The sequence below is a fragment of the Pyxicephalus adspersus genome, chromosome 6 (assembly GCF_032062135.1).
Source record: "Pyxicephalus adspersus chromosome 6, UCB_Pads_2.0, whole genome shotgun sequence".
NCBI classification, from domain to species: Eukaryota; Metazoa; Chordata; class Amphibia; order Anura; family Pyxicephalidae; genus Pyxicephalus; species Pyxicephalus adspersus.
In genome coordinates, this window is record NC_092863.1 from 22,100,493 (window position 1) to 22,122,723 (window position 22,231).

Genomic DNA, 22,231 nt, shown 5'->3' on the forward strand with positions numbered 1-22,231 from the left:
CCTTTAAGGGCTACTTCTTTCTCTTTAGTCTAAAAGTTCATATATTGTTACCCTAATTATTATTCATGTGTAATTTAGTGGCAGAGTATTTGCCACATGTTATTCTTTTTTTCTATTATTGACTGATGTTGGTGCCAAAATAGGAAATCTATCCTTTTATTAAAAAATCTATCTTTTGTGTAATTTTATTTTATAGTTCGGAACAGCAGCTGAGTTCTACATATTCATAATGTTTGCTATACATGGCTGTATATTATCACCTGTCATTTATTCCTTTTATTAATTTATTATTTTTTTAACATTTTTCACTGTTTGTAAAATTTTATATGAAATATGTAATTCAGCTTTGGGTACAAGTTCTCAAAAAGAGAAATACAACAAAATGGGCAAATAAACTAATATGGGGCATGTGATAGTTCAAGATTAGCAAAGCTCTAGGAATTCTCCATTGTTTAGAGGTGTTTAAGAGTAGATATGATCGTTTTTTATAAATTCTAACATGGTTCATGAAGTGAACTTTTTATTTTTCTTTGCATTTGAGGAAAAACAGGTTTAGCCTATGCATATGTAAAGATTTATTTACAGTAAGAGCTCTTAAAATATGAAATTAACTTCTAGCTAACAGGTGTGTTACTAAACGCACAGAAATTACCCAGCTATTAACATTTACAAATAATACCACCAGATATATAATATCCATTAAATTGGGGAACCAGGAAAGAATTTGTTCCTCCTGTTGAAGCAAACAGGACCATGATTATCATGGATTTTTGACTGCCTTTAAATCAACTGAGAATAGGGCATGTTATTTTTGTTTATTTATTTTTTTTTGGTTGAATTGTGCAATTATGTAATTGTTTCATAAATGGATGAATGGAAATAAATCACATGTTGGTAACATATTTCTAAAAAATTTCTTTTGTTTTATAATGATTTTTTTGAGTTTTAAGGGCTACATTGTATATTCTTCTCCCTACTAATACACCTATCATTGTATTGTAGTTCCATTTTCTTAAAAACTTTTTAATAGTTTCAAAAGTTGGAGTATGCAGATAGTCTTTAAAAAAAAAGAAACAAGTTTTACCTGTTTTTTGTGGTCTATTGTGACAAATAACAGTCTCATTGTCAATAGACAGTGCCATTGAGGACAGTATCTAACCTGCTGGAATTGATGGATTGGTAGAGGCTGACGGCATTCTCTAATCTTCTAGTGCACAAGAGAATGAAGATCTTAACAACAGGACTGTGGTAGAGTATTTTGCGAAACAAGGAGGAACAAGGAGCCCCCGTTTGCTTCTAATAGCATCAGTAATTTTTCTATGGGCAGACCAACATCTCCTAGACCTCATTGCGGCCTATCTTCCGGGTGTACAGAGATAACTAGAAGACACATTAGGCAGATCCTTCCCAGATCCCAAGGAGTGGTCCTTGAATCCTAAATACTTACAACCAGTCTTTCAAAGATGAAGGACTCCAGTAATCGACCTAATGGTGTCTCCACACAATGCTCAAATCCCACTTTTTTGTATGAGATTCCATTGCAAACAGGCATTGGCATAGGATGCTTTTTCCATAAGTTGGAACTTCCTTGTTCTTTATGTACCAATAATTCTTTTTAAAAATAAGAAAGGAAGTGAATCTAGCGATAATAATTCATCCACATTGGCCAGGAAGACCATGGTTTTCTTTAGTAATTCACATGTTGGCAGCTCCTCCCTGGCCCCTACCAAATCGAGAAGATTTATTCATACAGAGAATTTGGAACAAGCCCAGACCTTTTCATTGGAAACTGACTGCACTTTTATTGAAAGGAACAGCTATCTAGCAGCAGGGGTGTCAAAGATTCGCTGAAAAACTTTTAAAAGCACATAAGCCAACAACTAACAGAATCTACTTTAGGATATGGAAAAAAAATTTGCAGATGGCACAAGAAGCAGGATTCTCTCCAATAGAACCTTCCCCTGCACAAGTCTTGGAATTCTTACAATCGCCCTAGATAAAGGCCTAAGTTACAATACTATAAAAGTGCAGGTATCTGCAGTCAGGTTTGACAGCAAGAAGATCCACATAAAAATGTACTAATTCAACAATTCCTGAAAGCGGACCGCGTTACCCAACATTGGAATTGCTGCTGGTACATAAAGCTCTCTTATTGACTCCTTTTCATTCTATCAATCCCGAAAAAAAAAATTGTCTTTCAAATAAACTTCTCTATGGAAGACAGATTTTTTGACAGCAATTGCATCAGACTAGAGAGTCTCGGAACTCCAATCTCTGTCAATTAGAGAACCTTACTGCTCTTTTTTATCAGATAGAGTATGTTTTCGGTCCTTCTTCACAATACCTGCCAAAGGTTTCATCTGTTTTCCACCTGAACTGGGAAGCAGTACTACCAGCAATGAATGCAACTCATGCAGAGTTAGGAGAACAGATGATTCTGAAAAAATTGGATATGGTCCATGTAATATCCACCTATTTACAGGGAACACAAGGTTTCAGAAAGACAGATAACATGTTTGTGTATCCCAGCAGACCAAAAAGAGGTCAGGCAGCTCCTGTAAGGATCTTCTCTTTTTGGATTTTGGAAACTATCTATATCTATTCTCTTATGAGTTTGACTCCACTGCAAGAAATTAGAGCTCACTCAATGAGGGGTATTTCAGAATCATGGGCTTCTTATGCAAAAGTTTCTCAAGAGACAATTCACAAAGCAGGCAGCTGGAAGTCACCTAATAGTTTCATTTGACATTATAAATTAAATGTCATTTCATACACAGATTCTACGTTTGGTTCTATTCAGCATTAAACATTATTGCAGAGAAAATAAATATTTTGCAGCAGTATCCCTTTTCAGAAGTTTTATTTTAGTCCCTCCCTTCAAAGTTCTTTGTGCTTGCTACATCCTATAGGTGCGCTGGCAGGAGGATTGCCAGGAAAAGGGAAAATTGTTTTCAGCGCAGTTCCCACTTCCTCAGTTTTTTTCCTGTTGCAAGGCTTAATACTGAACATGGAGAAAGAGAGGTAAGAGGTTTTTATCTTAGATAGGTGGTACTGGTGGATCAAAGGGGCTGAGCAATTTCACCCATAGCTTTAAATTTAAATCCTGAGTTAATATTTATAATACTAAACCACAAAATATTACCTTTATTGTTTAGATCTTTTTTTTGAAGAATTAATATATCCCCCTGGAAATTGGTAGGAGAGCATCCTTGATTCCTGTTAGCAATATGGTAGGTGGTAAGCCATCATAGATTGGAAATTTTTTTTTACAGGTATGCACAATGCAATGACTATGTCCTTGTGCATGCACTGTTAGCAATCATGGCAGGTGGGGGCATCATATGAAGGATTAAAAGTACTATTCAACTCCACCCATGTACAGTAGTGTCTAACTATGTCTCCATACATATGTTGACATGTACACATGTTTAATAGTGCCATAAGTATAACAGCCAACATTGGATGGTCTGTAAGGTGTTTACCATGCATGTGTGGGATCTCACCTACTCATTGACAACGACAGCAATAATTTGTAAAAAACAGAAAAGCCACTTCTATTTTGTAAAGGTGGAGACCTGACAGAAGGTGAATGGAGGCAAAAGGACGCTTACAGTTAGGACAAGACAGGTGCATGCAGGGGCTTGTAAGCAACCCACTCCACATTTGGATGTTCTGGTGGCCTGCAGTTTGGGATCTTTGATTATTCCTATGCCTAATAAATGAAATTTGACTCTGAATAACTGTCTAATAACTGAATTTGAGAGCATCCTTGCTTTCTTCAGTACCAAGATTCCAGCATAGGAAAGTCCAGAATACTGAGCCAGAGGTCATACATGGGTAATACACAACACTGGATGAGGTATGCAGGGAAAAAGTCAAAGCAGAGTTAAGGGCATAGACAAGAGGTCGGTTCAGGCAGCATATAGTCACAGTATCAGGAACAGGCAAAGTCAGCAACAGTAAATCTAAAGAAATAGCACACCAGCAGCAGGTCAGCCCAGCCTAACAGCCTGGGATTAGAGAGAATTATAAAGTTCCAGCAGCCAATGGTAGCGCAGTATTGAGATTAGGTTCTACTCTGCTCATTAGTCCCAGCATAACTCGAAATCTTCTTCAGCTTCACACAGTGTCAGAGTAGAGGATGCCAAGAGACCATTCACAGCCAAAGGTAAACAAGGGATGCCGAAGACTGCAGAGCAGAGGAGCTTTTTACCTGAACCAACCCAGCCTGCAGTGGCCTACTGCATGGGACTGCTGGCCAGATAATTGTCTCCTAACAGGTTCCCACTGCATCTAATCTCATACAGACTGCATTTTATGCACTTTTATTAGTGTTTTAAAGCTTGCCTGCATTTTTAACATGCTTTTCTGTGTTTTTAAGGTGTATACATTTAAAGTGCTTTTAAACGCAGAAAACGCCCCACTGAAATTATTTGGAAGTGTTTACCCACGTTTTCCCATATTTTCTAGCATTAACCCTGTGTTTTAATTTTTTAAACGTTGCAAGCAACGTTATAGATAACGCTCATTAACGTGCCTTGAGGAAACGTCCTGATGTAGATTAGCCCATTGAAATGCATGGGCATTTTTAAACATGGGATTTTAAAGCCTCAGGTTAAACGCTGGGGAAAACGTCTGTGTAGACTAAGCCTTACTGACAAAACAGATGAACCACTCCACCTGCGGTAGGCAGCTTTTTAACCAGAAGTTGGTGCAGGCCTGGCTATGAGTCTTATCCTTTCCCCACATCCAAGCACAAAGATAATTAAAAGGCTGCAATACATGAATGTGTGCCAAGCAAAAAATATTAAAGGTCCTAGGTAAAGGTCATCACAGAACAAGCAAACACCCTCTAATGAAGCCTAATCATAGAGTCGCTGAATAATGTATAAAGCCTGCATTTATCACACCTCATTCATTTAGTATCACCATAGAATAGTACAAAAAAGTGGAGGCCTTCAAGTTATATTCCATTAGGCACAAAATCTGTAAAACAAAACCTTGTAAAAATATCCAAAATTTGTATTGTTCCAAAACTGAAATTACATATCAAAACCATATAGACAAAGTTGTTGACAACTTAAGAGCACCAATTGGCTTTTTAGACACAATAAAACATTGCACTGTATAAACAGAAACATGCTAGTTCATTAAAACCAGGTAAAAGTTATGTGAAGATGTGCAGGTGGCAGACCCAGTGGTGGTAATACTAAATCCTGGGTTTGTTCTTCACATGACTGGGCTGCTAAACTTTCTGGGTACACTCTTTTGTAAAGAAAGAATCAAACGAAAAGGTGATGGTGTCTGTATGTAAGAAGTGATCTGAAAGTGAATGTGAAAGCACAATTTGTTAATGAAACAAGTGATGAGGTGGAGTTGAATTTAGGGATGCATAATACACAGTTAATTATTGGAGTCTGCTATAGGCCCCCCAGTGCTAAGGAAGAAATAGAGAAACAACTACTAGCACAGATAGAAAAGGCTGCAAAAGCTGGCATGGGTTTAGTAATGGGAGATTTTAAATACCCTGACATTGACTAAAGTAATGGCACTACAGGTACAGAAAAAGGGCAGACATGTATGAATTTAACACAAGATGAATTTATAGAAGCCCCAACTAGAAATGATAGCCTGCTGGGCCTAGTTTTCTCTAATGTAGAGCTTATAAAAAATGTGCATATAAAATAGAATCTGGGTAGCATTGACCATAATATGATTTCATCTAATGTAACTTGTAAAAAAGAAGCAAAAACAGGAAAGATTAAAACATTCAATTTAAGAAAGCAATTTTTCCATTATTAAGGGCAGCGCTCTGTGACATGGACTGGGAGAGAATATTGTCTTCAAAGAACACAGAACAGAAATGGGAATGTTTTAAGCCTGTTCTACACAAACACACTGAAAAATATATTCCAATGGGTAATAGGTTTTACTTTTAGCCTCCTAAACTTGTGGCTCACAGCTAATGTTAAAAAAACATAAAGGAAAAAAGGTATTCCAAAAATATAAAACATGAAGGATCACCTTCATCAATTAATTATGTTTTGTTGATTTTGTTTGATCTGATTATCAGTTTCCCAAACTTTTTCTCCATTGCATGTCTTTCATCAGAAATAAGATTTGTAGTCTGTATCCATGCCACCTATTCTCCATTTTTCTATGATGAGACTCCTAAAAAACCTAAACTCAAGTATGAAACTCAGGCTTATGTGTATCAGTCCATCTGTACAAGTGACATCCCTGCATTAGTGACAGGCATTTGATTTTTTTTTAGTTCTGGATATTTTCCTAGGAATAAAATGGAGACAGCAAACTGCCCCTGGATGCTACAATAAAAATGTATGACAATGCTGCTAAATATAATGAACATACCAACCAATTCAAAAAAAGTTGAGGGAGGAGTGTGGGTGGAGAAGAAGGTCAGGAGAGCATGACAAGATTAACTTGCCAGCCACACACAGGATGGCTGCTTCTATACATTCATTAGATATTTTTTTTTAATTGATGCAAGCTGACACCACTAAGGAATGTCCATTCTTCCAAAATATTATATTTATTAAAAGCTTTACCCATTGATATTTTGAGATCGTGTAATGACTATATCCAAAAGCTTATTAACAAATTTATTTTGGCCATCATACTACTTAGACTTTCACAAGTCACTCATTTAGGCAGCATAAATGTGACGAAATAGATTTCTCATGATTTAATTATTCACGGTTATAATATTTTGCTACTAGAGTGTCCCATCTGGCTCATCAGGCTAATGTTAAAAAAGTCATAAAGAATATGAAAATGGCATTCCAAAAATATAAAAATGAAGGATCACCTTCATCATTTGAAAACTATAAAGAGTATAACAAAAGATGTAAAAATGAGATAAAATGTGCAAAACTTAAAAATGAAAGACAGATTGCAAAAGAAAGTAAGACAACCCCCCAAAAATGTTCAGCAAAAAGATCAGATCTGTGCATGTAGGCCCCTTAAAGGATGTTTCTGGGCTGGTTTTTTAGCTCTGTGTACACAGAGGAAAATGTCCAAGTGAGATCAAGTCCAAATTGCTAATAGCAATGTCATTGCCCTAAATGAGCCACAATGGCTCACATTTGATATAATTGAGAAATAGTTAGGAACAAATAAGGTTGAAAAAAGCACTAGGACCTGATGGATTACATCCATGTGACCACAAAGAGCTGAGCTCAGTTATTTCAAAGCCATTGTTTCAATTTTTTAAGACTAACTGGCATGGTACCATTGGTTTAGGCCAATGTGGTTCCTATCTTTAAAAAGGGAGCAAAGTCATTACCAAGTAACTACAGATTGGTAAGTTTAATGTCTAAAGTTGGAAAGGTACTAGAGGCTTTGATAAAGAACCACATGATTTACTCTTTTTAAAAAATAAGTAAGCAGGTAGACAGTGGAGTAACAGTTGATATATTGTACTTAGATTTTGCTAAAGCATTTGACACAATACCCCACAGAAAAGTCAATCTATAAATAGAGAATTGGCTTAAAGACAGCATCCAGAGAATAGTGATAAATGATTAATTATCTGAATAGTACAAGGTAATTAGTAGTGTACCCCAGGGTTTAGTGTTGGGACCTTTACTGTTTAACATTTTTATAAGAAGGGATTCTTCACTGTAAGGTCTGTGAAAATGTGGAATAGGTTGTCTCAGGAAGTAGTTTCAGCAAGTACTATAGATTGCTTTGAGAAAAAGCTGTAATCTTTTCTAGAAACACATAATTTACCTGGGTATTAAAGCTTTAAAGCAAAAATAACAGAGACTTTTGATCCAGGAAACATACAATTGCCTCATAGAATCAGGAAGGATTGCTCCCTGTTGGAGCAAATTAAACCAGGGTTTTTTTGCCTTCCTCTGGATCAACTATGTCAATGGGGTTTTTATCTGGGATATATTCATTTCCCTAGTGGTTGAACTTGATAGACTTTTTTCAACCTGATTAAATATGTAACATTACCAGCATATAAATTACATGCAGTAAAAGTATCATAGTCAGTATCCCTCCATTTTTAATGGTGAAAAGATGAGTTATAAGTAATTTGAAAGGTTAGAATGCAATAGTACCGCCGTTTTTTAACATGGAGCACATATGCAGCGCAATTCAGAATAATGACTTTACCCTGTGGCTCTGTGATTTCCAACCTGGTCTTCCCTGCCCAATTGGTCATCATCCCTACCAGGGAGATCACAGATAATATCAGTACGAATAAGTACGAATATTCGAGTAAGTACGAATTTTCTTCAGAATGCCAATCTTCAATGCTAAGAAATTAGAACAAAGAGAAAGAAGAAAACGGGCTTGTATTTCACAATTCCAATGTATTGTATATTTATCAACAAAGATAATTTCCATAACATATGTATATGTATAGGTTAAGGGAGACATCTGCCTTTTTGTTATTATTTGTTCTCTGGAAGAAATGTTTTACTCCTTAGTTTTATTACACACAAGGCCCCAAAGCCCTAGCTTAACTTTTATTTGAATTTGGCTTCTGGGGTAAGATCTTCAGTGGTTCGCACATTCGGGCTTCACTGATGTGCATTCTCATTCGCAAGAGTTCAAGATCGTCAGTTGACATTACCTATGACGATGCCCCTCTGATGTGCAATTGGAGTTGATTGAACTGCAGGCTTCGGATTTTCTCTTGTCCAAGTTTACTTCTTGCACTACTCTCATTGACTTCTACCATCAGCTGCCACATGCTCATATTGTTAGCCCGTGCCAAGCGTGTGATCGCAATGTTTGGCAGCACTTACTAGTGCGAGCAGCTGTTCTCCAAGATGAGATTTTGTAAGAACAAGCTGCGCTCTCTGCTCACTAACAATCACCTTAATGACATTTTGTTGCTGAACTCATAATTAGAACCTGATATTTTATCCCTTTCTAAGAACATGCGCCATCATGTTTCCCATTGATCATACTGTATTTATAAATATAAAACCTTTCCTTAGACAACTTTTTTTCTTCTGGTCTAGTGTGCCTTCTAGACACCCGGAAAGGACCTAGTAGTCCAAAAAGTTTGTCCCGACCCCTGGTCTAGACTATAAAACTGAAAAATAGACTATAGACTGAAGATTTTAAAGACTTGAATCATATCTGTGTTAGTGAGGATGGAAAACAGAAGTGCAAGGCATAAGAAGATATAGGGACAGTTGCTTGGTCGTCGACTCCTAAGGCTACAGTGGATATATCTACCTTCAGGCCACCTGAACTCATTTACTTCACACATTAGACTCCTTTGCTGCATGAAAGCATCACACTCATGTCAATTCTTTCTGCTTCACAAACCATTGAGGACACTCTCTGCTATAACAGACTATTATTAATATATTTCACAGGATTTTTATTTCACATCACAAGACTAGTGATGTTGGCTAGTCCTCTGACATTCAATCTCAGCTTTAGCCCTTCTATATTGATAGCATTTAAGTGACTTGCAAAGGATTGAAGAGTGACAATAGTTTGGCAGTGTGTAAAAAGGCACTATTTCCCAAAGCTAGCTTCAGATCTGGGCAACAGCTTGTGGATGTCCACACAGATAACGGAATCGCAAAACAGAGATTGTGATGTCTACTTCTGTGCATATTTGAGGTTTCTAGCAGAACAATTCAGAGTTAGCAATGACTCCCGAGCAGGAGGTGTGTATAGAATCTACCAAGACATATAATAAGTGGTGAAAACACCACTTTTTGTTTCTTCCTGTGGATCTGTTTATCTACATTAAATTAGGAATTGTGTTTCCTTTTCACTGGTCTTTCAAAAAATAAAAATGATTGAAGATAAAAAAAGATGGCAGAATGTTTTTGGAACACTAAGTCAACAGCTGAATCGTGACACCATCACAACACCATTGAGGTAATAAAGAAAAAAACATAACATGCCTGATAAACACCATTGTTTACATCAGTATTTTATTAAGGACTACACTAATTATTTTAAGGTATCACTGAATTTGAGTTATAAATCTTTCTCTGTTGGCATGTTTCATGCTCCCAATATCATAATGTATATTGTAGTTAATTTAAAACTATGATTTACCCAAATATTCAATCTTTCTTTGTAGGAGGACAGCCACAAGTACTATGCACCAAGAGTTCTGGGGCATTCGGAGTTGCAAAGCAGGAACTTATGGATGGATTTAGTGCAGGAGAACAGCAAAAAGATTAGAGTGCACGGCATTCTCTCCAATGCACACAGGCAAGCTTCGGTGAGATCACACCTACATTGTACACATTGTATATGTAAAATCAAAATACCAAGATTTACCAGAGACATCTATTAACACATTTAAGAATTATTTATGGCACAGATATATTTGGGTAGCCTTGTTTTGTAATAACATTTAAGAAGTCAAGATTGAAAACTGTAGCCAATAAAAAGAAACATATCCATAGGGAAAAAAACGTGTGTGTAAAGGTAAAATTTTTTCCTAGTTTGGGTAGGGTGGAAAAAAGTTAGACCCCCCCCCCACCAACCTTACCTGTGGTCTGTGTGTTGTGATAAGGTACCCCTTTTCTTCATTATCCCCAAAAACAGGGTGGAAGTCTTGTCAAATGTTTAATGACAACTGTCATTGATGAAATGATCTCACCACCAGGACAGAGAGCAAACAGCAACATGATTGTGGTTTATGCCCATTCCTGCTTTATCCAAATCTAAAACAGGGTAATTTTACCTAGGTATTTACTTTAAGTGATTTAGGTCCTAAATATGGTAGCAGAGTTATGTTTGAGGGCTTCGGTCAAATGTCACTGCTTCATGAGATGTGATTCCCCAATTCATCCCTGTAGTCTTGACCTATAGACAAGCTCCCACACTTATAGACCAGTCCCAGAACACAGTTGCCACCAGGACTTGAATATGCAAGTAATCATCCTTTGGGGAGAGCAAGGATTGTGAAATTACCAGAGAGTCCAGGAGTCCAGTCAGAAAGGTCCAGGAGTGACAAAGCAAAGTGTCAGCAACTGGTAGTAGATTGCGGGTAGTAGTAAGGCCGCAAAGGCCAAGAGAGGGAAGACCCCCTGTGCAAGCAGGTGCACGAAGACAATGGAGGGTACATACACTTTTATAAAAAGGTGCCAGCAGGCAGAGCGGCTGACCACCCATGTCTGTCACCAGATGCCACCACTAGATCAAATGGAAGCGCATGTGCTGACATGATTGTAAACCTTTGCTGTGGAGCTGAGGGTTTTTAAAATTTGATATACTTTTATGTACTGGCTGCCAAAGTACAGTGTCGCTATTCGGATACCCATAAGAACTTATTGTTTCTCTAACACTGTCAGTAGGATATAGGAAGTAATACATTTGTTGTAGTGTATTGTAAAATTAATTATACTCATATACACACACACTATTCATACAAAAATGTCTTATATTCTATATTCTCATAAGACACATAGTAAAGTCAATTTTCATATTTAAAATGATACATCATCTACTTCATACAGTAAATATTTGTAATACAGCACAACTCTTTCTCCTGTTTATGAAATGAATATAAACTTTTTCAAGGATATTCATGAGAATAGGCCTACAAGAGACTGAATTATACAAATTTACAGAAAAAGAGAAAAAGAAAAAGGGATAACAATAACAGTTTCATACTACATTTACAAAATCACATGTACAAGAGTCTGCATTAAAAATAATAGTTAATTATCGAGCCACAGAATTGTTTTTGTGCTATCATACTTAAGACCTCTGAATGCCTTTCGCCCTGGAAAGAGTAGCAGCATACCATAAGAAAAATGTAGTAGTGTAGGTACCCTGCACTACTAGATGAATAGACTGCACCTCTCTTTCTAATATCTATTGGATTGGAGTAAGAAAATTTATGAGCTCACAGCATCACTCTCTGTTGTTTTGTATGCCAAGATATCTTTTCCTTTTATTGATGTAGCCTGGTTCTGCCCGTATGAATGTAATAAAAAAGAAGTGTATATGTATAATAGACCACTATGTTTGTTCAGCATGTAGACATAGACTTTCACACTAGGTAATAACATGACTTGGGACAAGACCTGAACTGGATCAATTTTCAGTCACCAAAGCAAATGCCAAACAGTTTATAGTAAGAAATCTTCTAGTTCTGGTGAAATGGTGTGCTCAGAATTGGCTCGTTTCCAGATGACTGTGGGTGGTAAGAGATTGAATTGCCTATATTCTGATACTGGTTAAGGAATGTTGAGTTAGAGCTGAGAAGCACACAGATCATTGCCATATCCTTGATAAAGAGAGACATTGATCTTGTTGCAAAACAATCCACATTTATATAGCAGCACCAGTCTATTGTCCTGGTCAGATTACATAATAAAAGTGTGGGTTAGAGAGGCCTGCGTCTACCTTGAATTTGGGATAGAAAAGTTTGAAATGAATAAAGAATGTTGCTCTAACCCTGTGTTTTCAACCAGGGTTACTCCAAAGGTTGCTGGGGGTCCCTGGAGCAATGAGCAATTTGTTACCCTCAGGTTAGTTTAACTGACACCAAAAATCTTTTTAGCTAGCTGTGATTGTGGCATTCATCCGACTGACTACCACACTAATGCACTGTGAGCTGTAGATATATACCGGTAGTAGTACTAGTAGTCAGAAAGGCTGTTTGTGCATTGTCATCTGAAGTGCTAGGAGTTTAGTCAAGGGATTATTGAGAGGGGATGAGTAGGCTGCCTTGTGAAATGAATAGGACATGGGAAGGGATTGCTCAGGACCCAGAATCACAGGCTTCTAAAGGGTATTCCAGCTTCATCTTAAATGTCACGCAGCCTGATGTGTTCAAGGTCCTATTGAAAAAAAAAAACCTGTGTAAATAAGGTTAAGAGAGTTTTTATGGCTCTCCTTCCTTTGTTTGCCTTTTGGTGTTGGAGAGGGTGAGTGATGCAGGTTTGACCACTTCCATTTTTTCTGTTCATTGAAAAAAACAAAACATTTTAAATGCCCCATAGTATCCAGCACACCAAAGAAAAAGATAAAATGTAGGGAATATGTTGATCAAAAGTAGTGTTGTTTAAAAATGTCTATTCAATCCAAACCCAAATGCAAAGACCATTAAAGTCAATGGGGAAAAATGTAAGTGGTTAGATTATTGGTCTCAGAAAAGTCACTTCAGCAGCCAAATTGAGCAAAATGCTATGGGTAAACCATAAATGTATCTGTAATGTTGGGCTACTGATAGCAAAACAGGATAAATGTGTGCAGTGGTGGAGAAAGGGACATATGTGTCTTTGTGGACAACAATGGAAAGACTCAAACACTTAATTTACATCTCTTTGGCACCTCATTTGAATGGCATGTTATTGTAAAGCACAAGTAGCATTCATGGTAAAAAAAATCACATTGCCAGCCATATATACATTACATAAGTACCATTGTATTTGGGTCTCATAGAAGAGGCAGAAGTTCTTTGAGTTGAATTCCTAAAACATGAGTTAGGCCTCTTAGTGGATGCAGAAGGGTCTTGTAGTTGTCATGAAGTTAAAGGTATCCATGCTGTATACATACACATACAATTGCATACAATTATGAACAGGCCTGGCTGCTTTCTTGTTTGTGAAACATTAGTAGATGGATCCTTGCAGAAAATATTTTTCATTTTTGCAAGGAAGCATGAATAACAAACAGTTTACAACAATATTTAAATTTAAAATACCGAGCTTGTGATTTTGTTACAGAAGGTCATATCTAAACTAATACAATAAGTAGCCTCAAAATCCTTAATTCACACTAACATTTTCCAGACCCCAAACAACCTATTAACCAGTGTTTCTTTATCTAATGATGTTTCCAGCCAGTCCATTTGAAATCTGAATCTCAGTTTTTCTCTAAACAAACCAGAAGTGGGTGGTTCTGGGCTTATTCATTTATGCAGGATAGTCTTTTTTTGCTACTAGAGAGACGATGGAGAGGAATTTACTGTACCCTCTCTCAATTCGTGCCCCATGGATTGTTAAGGTGCCGAACAATGTCCAAGCAGGAGTCTGCGTGGAGTGACTCACTAATTTCTGTAAGGTATAGGATGCAACCAATTTACAAAAATGTCTAATTTATGGGCAGCTCCAAAACATATGATACAAATCAGCCACCTCAGTCTCACATGACAGGTATGCACTTGGATCATCACAGAGTGAATTAAATAATGTATGAAGCAATGGTGATTGGAGAACTTTTGGCCAGGTTGAAGGTTTTTGATGCTGGTGCTGGAAAATAGAAACATATTACAATGCATGCCCAAGCCATCACACTGCCTCTGCCATGTTTTACAGATTATGTGGTATGCTTTGGATCATGAGCTGTTCCACACATTCTCCATACTTTTTCTTGCCATCATTCTGGTAAAAGTTGATCTTGGTTTCATCTGTCCAAAGAATGTTTTTCCAGAACTGTGCTGGCTTTTTTAGATGTTTTTAAATCCAGTCTAGCCTTTCTATTCTAGAGGCTTATGAGTGGCTTGCACCCTGCACCCTGCAGAGGACCCTCTGTATTTACTTTCATGCAGTCTTCTCTTAATGGTAGACTTGGATATCGATACGCCTACTTCCTGGAAAGTGTTGTTCATTTGGTTGGCTGTTGTGAAGGGGCTTCTCTTCACCATGGAATTGATTCTGTGCCACCATCCACCACTGTTGTCTTCTATGGACGTCCAGGTCTTTTGGCTTTGCTGAGTTCACCAGCGCTTTGTTTCTTTCTCATGATGTACCAAACTGTAGATTTTGCCACTCCTAATTTTGTAGCAATTTCTCGGATGGGTTTTTTTTTGCTGTTTTTGCAGCTTAAGGATGGCTTGTTTCACCAGCATACCGACATATGAAGGAATTGCCCACACCAGCCCATGAAATAGCTTTTGAGTCAATTGTCCAAATACTTTTGAGTAAATTGAAGTTGTTTCATTTAAAATTAATTGTGGTAATGTACAGAACCAAAATTAGAAAAAAGTTGCCTTAAAAGCTCCAAACCTTCTATGTATATTTTGAAGTAATTTTCCAATTTGGGAATGTAGCATGTGCTATTTAATTAATAGAGGTAAAAAATTTGTCCAGAATGTAATATACATACATTTCCACATTGTTAGTAGCTGCAGTACGAAGGAAGGTTGAAAGGCTACGAATTAACATAACAATAAATCATCCACAAACACGGTTACTTTAGCCCTCCTGTTCCCAATGAGTATGCCTTGAAAATTAAAGAAACTTGAAAGGAGCAGTCAGACAGATAGGAAGAAAACCAAGAGAGAGCAGTGCCACTGATACCAATGAAGCGCATGATTTGTATTAGAAGGGGGTGATTAACAGTGTCAAAAGCAAAGAAAAGATCAAGAAGAAGGAATAGCTGCCTTGAGACTTGGCTCTGATGAGGTAATTTGCCACATTAGTAAGGGCTGTTTTGGTGGAGTGGGCAGCTCGAAAATCAGACTGGAGAGGGTCAAGAAGAGAGTTGGTGCTCAAGTAATTGGTGAATCTTTTGTAGACAAGGCGCTCAAGAAGTTTGGAAACATATGTGAGAAAGAACACAGGACAGTAGGGAGGGGTCTAGTGATTTTTTTTTCAGATTAGGGAGAATTATGGCATGTTTGAAAGCGGAGGGGTAGATACCAGTGGAGAGGGAAAGGTTAGGGCGGAAGCCAGGGTTGAGGAATGGGCATGGATTGGATTAGAGGGAATTGGGTCAAGCGGACAGGTAGTAGATGGGGATGATGAGAGAAGAGAGGAGACTTCATTCACAGTAGCAGGGGTGAGGGAGGCCAGTCATGATTTACTGGTTGAAGGCGAAGATATGGTTTGAGTGGCCCAGTGAGCAGAGACATCATGCCTGATTTTGTCAATTTGATCTCTTATGTAGGTGGCAATGTCTTGGGCAAAAAAGGCTGTTGTGGGGGGAGCAGGTGTGGGGTTTAGGAGGGAGTCAATTGTTGAGAAGAGGCTGCCTGGGTTGGATACTTGGGAGGAAATGACAGAGGAGAAATGTTGCTTGGTAACAGTGAGTTTACTGTTAAAGTGTTGTAGTCTGGCTTTGTAGTCCATGAAGTCAGCGCTGAAGCCAGATTTTCTCCACTTGCACTCAGCTGCACAAACAGTCTTTTGTAGCTTTTTGGTGTGATTGTTGTGCCAGGGATGGGGTTTAGCAGGACGGGGGTAGTGGAAGGTGGCAGGGGCAATTTTATCCAGGGCCAAAGAAACAGTGTGGTTGAACTAAGTGGCAGCTTTATCCAGAGATGTGATATTAGAGAGGGTGGGGGTTAGGGAGGTAAGTCAGTTTGAGAATAGGTTGTGGTGAAGGTTACAGATATCTCTCTGGCATTGACCAGGTCTGATATGTGGCAAAGGGGAGCAAGAGTTCTATAGTTTGAAGGTGATAATGTAGTGATCAGAAAAAGTTGCTGTGTGTTTGTGGGCCTTTCTGTCTGAAGTTTAGTCTTCAACAAGTGAAATGCATGCTCAGGACAGGTGACTGACTTGGCCATTCAAGAATATTCCACTTCTTTGCTTTTATAAACTCCTAGGTTGCTTTGGCTGTATGTTTTGGATCATTGTCCATCTCTATTATGAAACGTCTCTCAATTAATTTGACTTTATTTAGCTGGATTTGAGCAGACCGTATGTCTCTGAACACCTCAGAATACATTTGGCTGCTTCTGTCCTGTGTCACATCATTGATAAACACTAGTGTCCCAGTGCCATGGCAGCCATGCACGCCCAAGCCATCACACTGCCTCTGCCATGTTTTACAGATTATGTGGTATGCTTTGGATCATGAGCTGTTCCACGCCTTCTCCATACTTTTTCTTGCCATCATTCTGGTAAAAGTAGATCTTGGTTTCATCTGTCCAAAGAATGTTTTTCCAGAACTGTGCTGGCTTTTTTAGATGTTTTTAAGTCCATTCTAGCCTTTCTATTCTTGAGGCTTATGAGTGGCTTGCACCTTGCACCCTGCAGTGCACCCTCTGTATTTACTTTCATGCAGTCTTCTCTTTAGGGTAGACTTGGATATCGATACGCCTACTTCCTGGAAAGTATTGTTCATTTAGTTGGCTGTTGGGAAGGGGTTTCTCTTCACCATGGAAATGATTCTGCGATCATCCACCACTGTTGTTTTCCGTGGACGTCCAGGTCTTTTGGCTTTGCTGAGTTCACCAGCGCTTTGTTTCTTTATCATGATGTACCAAACTGTAGATTTTGCCACTCCTAATATGGTAGCAATTTCTCGGATGGGTTTTTTTTGCTGTTTTTGCAGCTTAAGGATGGCTTGTTTCACCAGCATACCGACATATGAGAGAATTGCCCACACCAGCCCATGAAATAGCTTTTGAGTCAATTGTCCAAATACTTTTGAGTCCCTGAAATTGAAGTTGTTTCATTTAAAATTAATTGTGGTAATGTACAGAACCAAAATTAGAAAAAAGTCGCCTTAAAAGCCCCAAACCTTCTATGTATATTTTGTTGTAATTTTCCAATTTGGGAATGAAGCATGTGCTATTTAATTAATAGAGGTAAAAAATTTTACCAGAATGTACTATATATACAGTTCCACATTGTGTTAGTAGCTGCAGTACAAAGGAAGGCTGGAAGGCTACGAATTAACATAACAATAAATCATCCACAAACACGGTTACTTTAGCCCTCCTGTTCCCAGTATTAGTATGCCTTGAAAATTAGGCGTGTACTTCAACAATCTAAGTAAAGGGTCTAGCACCAAATTAAAGAATATTGGGGAGAATGGGCAATATTTCCCATTCCCCGTATCATTACGACTGGGGTGGATAAGCTGCCATTAAGGAGAAGTCTTGTGATGAAATTTTATATATCTATATTGTATGTATGATGTGAAGAGTTGGCCAAAGGCTCTCTTGGTGAAGATAGCATTTAAAAGGACATTCTACCCGATAAAAGGCTTTATCTGCAAATCCCAATAACATAGCTTTCTGTGGAGTGGTTTTAGTAGCCACCATTACTGCCGATATTGCTGTACACACCCCTATCGTGAAGTGGCGGCCTCTCACAAATCACAGTAGATTAGTGGTGAAAAAGGATATTAAAAGATGTTCCAGTCTATTTGCCATTAGTTTATGTATTATCTTGTAGTCACAATTTAATAAAGAGATCTGTCTGTGGGAAGATACCAAGGAAGTATCTTTGCCCTCCTTGGGGATCAGGATTGTGTGGGCTTCATTAAAGTCAGGGAATGGGAAATTTTGAGCTAGTATGGCATTGTATACTTCTGTGAGCAGGGGAGTGCCTTCCTCTAATATATTTTTTTATTATTCAACTGAGAAACCATAAGGGCCATGGTTCACCAAGGTTTTGATCATTTTTGGAACTTTCATAACTTTCATAGTTATAGAAAGGTTAAGGTAATCTCTCTGGTCAGTGGTCAGTTTTGTTAATCTGACCTTCGTTAAGAGATCATGAGGAATAGTTGGTTTGAATGGTTAGGCATGTAATATTGCTCAAAAATTTAGTTAATAGTACAAAAGTTTTTTGTTAAGAGTGGGGGATAAAAGGTCTTTTATGCAGTGAATGTGGCAATTGGGTCCCTGGGGTTCCAATAATTTGGCCAGTAGCGAACCCACCTTGTTGCCTCATTTGTAGAATGTATTCTTTCAGAAATGTGTCTGTGTTTCCACTTTAGCCACCACATGTCCATTAAAATTGACCCTGTCCCACATTCTTTTGTGTTAACATCCTCCATGGACAGAGACACAAAAGAGAGGAACCCTTCTTTTTCTCATTGTTATTCGGCATTGCTCAGCTGGCATTATTTGGAGAGAAAAGCAAACCTTCCAGTTCCACATCCTCATTCTCCTTCTCTTCTCATGACTATAGCTCCCTGACCAGGGAGGAGAGTGGGAGAGGAGGAATTACCAACAGGGGAACACCAACAGGGAGGAGAGTGGGAGAGGAGGAATTATTATTAAAAGAAACTTGAAAGGAGCAGTCAGACAGATAGGAAGAAAACCAAGCAGTGCCACTGATACCAATGAAGCGCATGATTTGTATTAGAAGGGGGTGATTAACAGTGTCAAAAGCGAAGAAAAGATCAAGAAGAGGGAAAAGTTGCCTTGAGACTTAGCTCTGATGAGGTAATTTGCCACATTAGTAAGGGCTGTTTCGGTGGAGTGGGCAGCTCGAAAATCAGACTGGAGAGGATCAAGAAGAGAGTTGGTGCTCAAGTAATTGGTAAATCTTTTGTAGACAAGGCGCTCAAGAAGTTTGGAAACATATGAGGGAAGGAACACAGGACAGTAGGGAGGGGTCTAGTGAGGTTTTTTTCAGGTTAGGGAGAATTATGGCATGTTTGAAAGCGGAGGGGTAGATACCAGTGGAGAGGGAAAGGTTAGGGCGGAAGCCAGGGTTGAGGAATGGGCATGGATTGGATTAGAGGGAATTGGGTCAAGCGGACAGGTAGTAGATGGGGATGATGAGAGAAGAGGGGAGACTTTATCCACAGTAGCAGGGGTGAGGGAGGCAAGTCATGATTTACTGGTTGAAGGTGAAGATATGGTTTGAGTGGCCCAGTGAGCAGAGACATCATGCCTGATTTTGTCAATTTGATCTCTTATGTAGGTGGCAATGTCTTGGGCAAAAAAGGCTGTTGTGGGGGGAGCAGGTGTGGGGTTTAGGAGGGAGTCAATTGTTGAGAAGAGGCTGCCTGGGTTGGATACTTGGGAGGAAATGACAGAGGAGAAATGTTGCTTGGTAACAGTGAGTTTACTGTTAAAGTGTTGTAGTCTGGCTTTGTAGTCCATGAAGTCAGCGCTGAAGCCAGATTTTCTCCACTTGCACTCAGCTGCACAAACAGTCTTTTGTAGCTTTTTGGTGTGATTGTTGTGCCAGGGATGGGGTTTAGCAGGACGGGGGTAGTGGAAGGTGGCAGGGGCAATTTTATCCAGGGCCAAAGAAACAGTGTGGTTGAACTAAGTGGCAGCTTTATCCAGAGATGTGATATTAGAGAGGGTGGGGGTTAGGGAGGTAAGTCAGTTTGAGAATAGGTTGTGGTGAAGGTTACAGATATCTCTCTGGCATTGACCAGGTCTGATATGTGGCAAAGGGGAGCAAGAGTTCTATAGTTTGAAGGTGATAATGTAGTGATCAGAAAAGATTGGCTCCACACTACTGTTGACAGATTGCCTCTCTGAGCAGTTTGTCTCTGCATTAAGGCTGGATTCTCCAGCTATGCCCTCACTGTGATCCACTGATTATAGTGACCACATACAGACCTTGCCCACTGGCTAGGAACTGGAGACCTTGCACATCCCGCTGGAAGCCTTGTATGCTGCAGATCTTTATGACAATTAATGGGACACAGCCCAGGATGCTGTCAAGGCAGACAACATAGCAGACATACTTTCTACTGTTGCCATTCAAATCCAGGAAAATAGATCACAACAGAAATGCTTGGGAAATGTTTGTTTTATGTGCATTTCTCTATTGAAACCTATGAATAAAGATCATGAGAGACACTTCCTGCTTATGATGAAGCTCTTCTCAGGGACTGGTGCCCTGAGTATATTCACACAAATTTCCTATTCACCTACTGGGCAATATACTGACTAAGACATGTATCAGATTATTCTTATGGATGTTGGTATAGATGAAAATGGATATAGTAAAATGGTAGTTGCATAGAAAACTCTAAAAGGCTAAATTATTTCAACAAGACCCGGTGAAGTAAGGTCAGGAAGGTGAGGGAAAGAAGAACTCTCAAGATATAGCAGCAGAAAAGATAGGAATAAGAAGGACAAAAATAAATAAAAGAAGGAAGAGCTGGAGTGATTACCTTCCAAGAAGATGTCAGTACCTTCAGCAGAAATACTAACAGAAAATTCAAGTTTCAGACAGCAGAACATTGTCCCAAACTGGTAACAATGCACGTACAATATAGTCCTAAAACTCTTGGATTGTAGCTTTATTTACAAATCAAGTGGAAAGGGTGTTTTCTGTTGTGGTTCTGAAGTTTTTAGTGTACAATTTAGGGGGACTACCACACTAAACTTGTCAGTTCCCCTGGACTTCTATACCCCGACTAGACCCTGCAGATCACAGCATGAAAACAGTTTAGCCTCCATTGTTTCTGTGATTTTGCCTAGGACCAATCAAATTGTACATGGTTTGAGGAAGGAGTAGAGGAGGAACAGGCCTCCCCTCAGGTTCATCTGATGTCCAGTCATTTCCTCCACACAGTCCAGTCCATGTTAGATAACTGATAGCTGATTATTTGGGATGAGTGAGAATGCCTCTGACAGTCTCGCGAAAATTTCGGCAAACCGATTTCGCGAATTCCATTAAAGTCCAGGGTGCAGGTTCCCACAGTCCCTGGGCTGTTACAGCCCAGTGACCTTGGGAACCTGTGGTCACAGCTGATTAGAGTCACGCGGATGCCTCTAATCAGCTGTGACTGCAGGCAAACCTAAATGAACTCTCAATGGAGATTCTCCATTGAGTGCCTCCAATCAGCTGTGACTGCAGGCGAGTTTATTTGAGTTCAGTTTCCACAGTCACTGGCTGTACTTATCATTGATAAGTACAGCCCAGTGACCGTGGGATCCTGGGGTCACAGCTATCTGGAGGCATGCGGTTGCCTCCAATTAGCTGTGACTGCAGGCGAACTCAGATGAACTCTAAATTCGGCGAGAATCACAAGGCCGGTCTCGCTTACATGTTCTGTAAGCGAGAAAGGCCCAAATTGCCGCAAGATCGAAATTACAAATTTTGCTCGCTCATGCCTACCGATTAACCTTTCTTTTTTCTCCTTTCTATGATTTTGATTCTATGACCCTCACAACCCTTGTTCACTATCTTTCCTTTTATCTATTCTTTCACTTCTTATTTCCCTTATCTCCTCTCTCTATAGAATAAGAATAATCTTTTTATTGTTAGTATAGGGCTTGTTTACTCCACCCCTGTTATAATACCTTACTATTATATTATTGTTGACTGTATTTTATTGTGGTATTATCAACAATAAAGAGTATATTATTATACGGAAAAAAAAGAATGGTGGTAATCAAAATGTACTGTGACTAGCGTATTTATTGCATCCACCCCATGTACAATGTTTAAGTTAAGGTCTATAGCCTAGAAAATTCTGTATGTAAAAAAGTGTCTTAAATAATTGTAATCTCTTTTATCAAAAAGGTTTATTTTCATCAACTCAAGAGCAACGCCTATCCCTTAAACTGTGTTTAACAAAAGAAATATAAAAGTCAAAACAA

At 38.7% G+C, this 22,231-nt stretch overlaps 1 protein-coding gene across 1 annotated transcript in view; it reads left to right on the plus strand.

Annotated features, from left to right (window-relative positions):
* LOC140332438 (plexin domain-containing protein 1-like) overlaps positions 1–22,231 on the plus strand; it is a 132,533-nt gene that overhangs the window by 41,222 nt on the left and 69,080 nt on the right. The window contains 1 exon segment of the mRNA XM_072413698.1: positions 10,091–10,234. Coding sequence (XP_072269799.1) covers positions 10,091–10,234 — 144 coding nt within the window.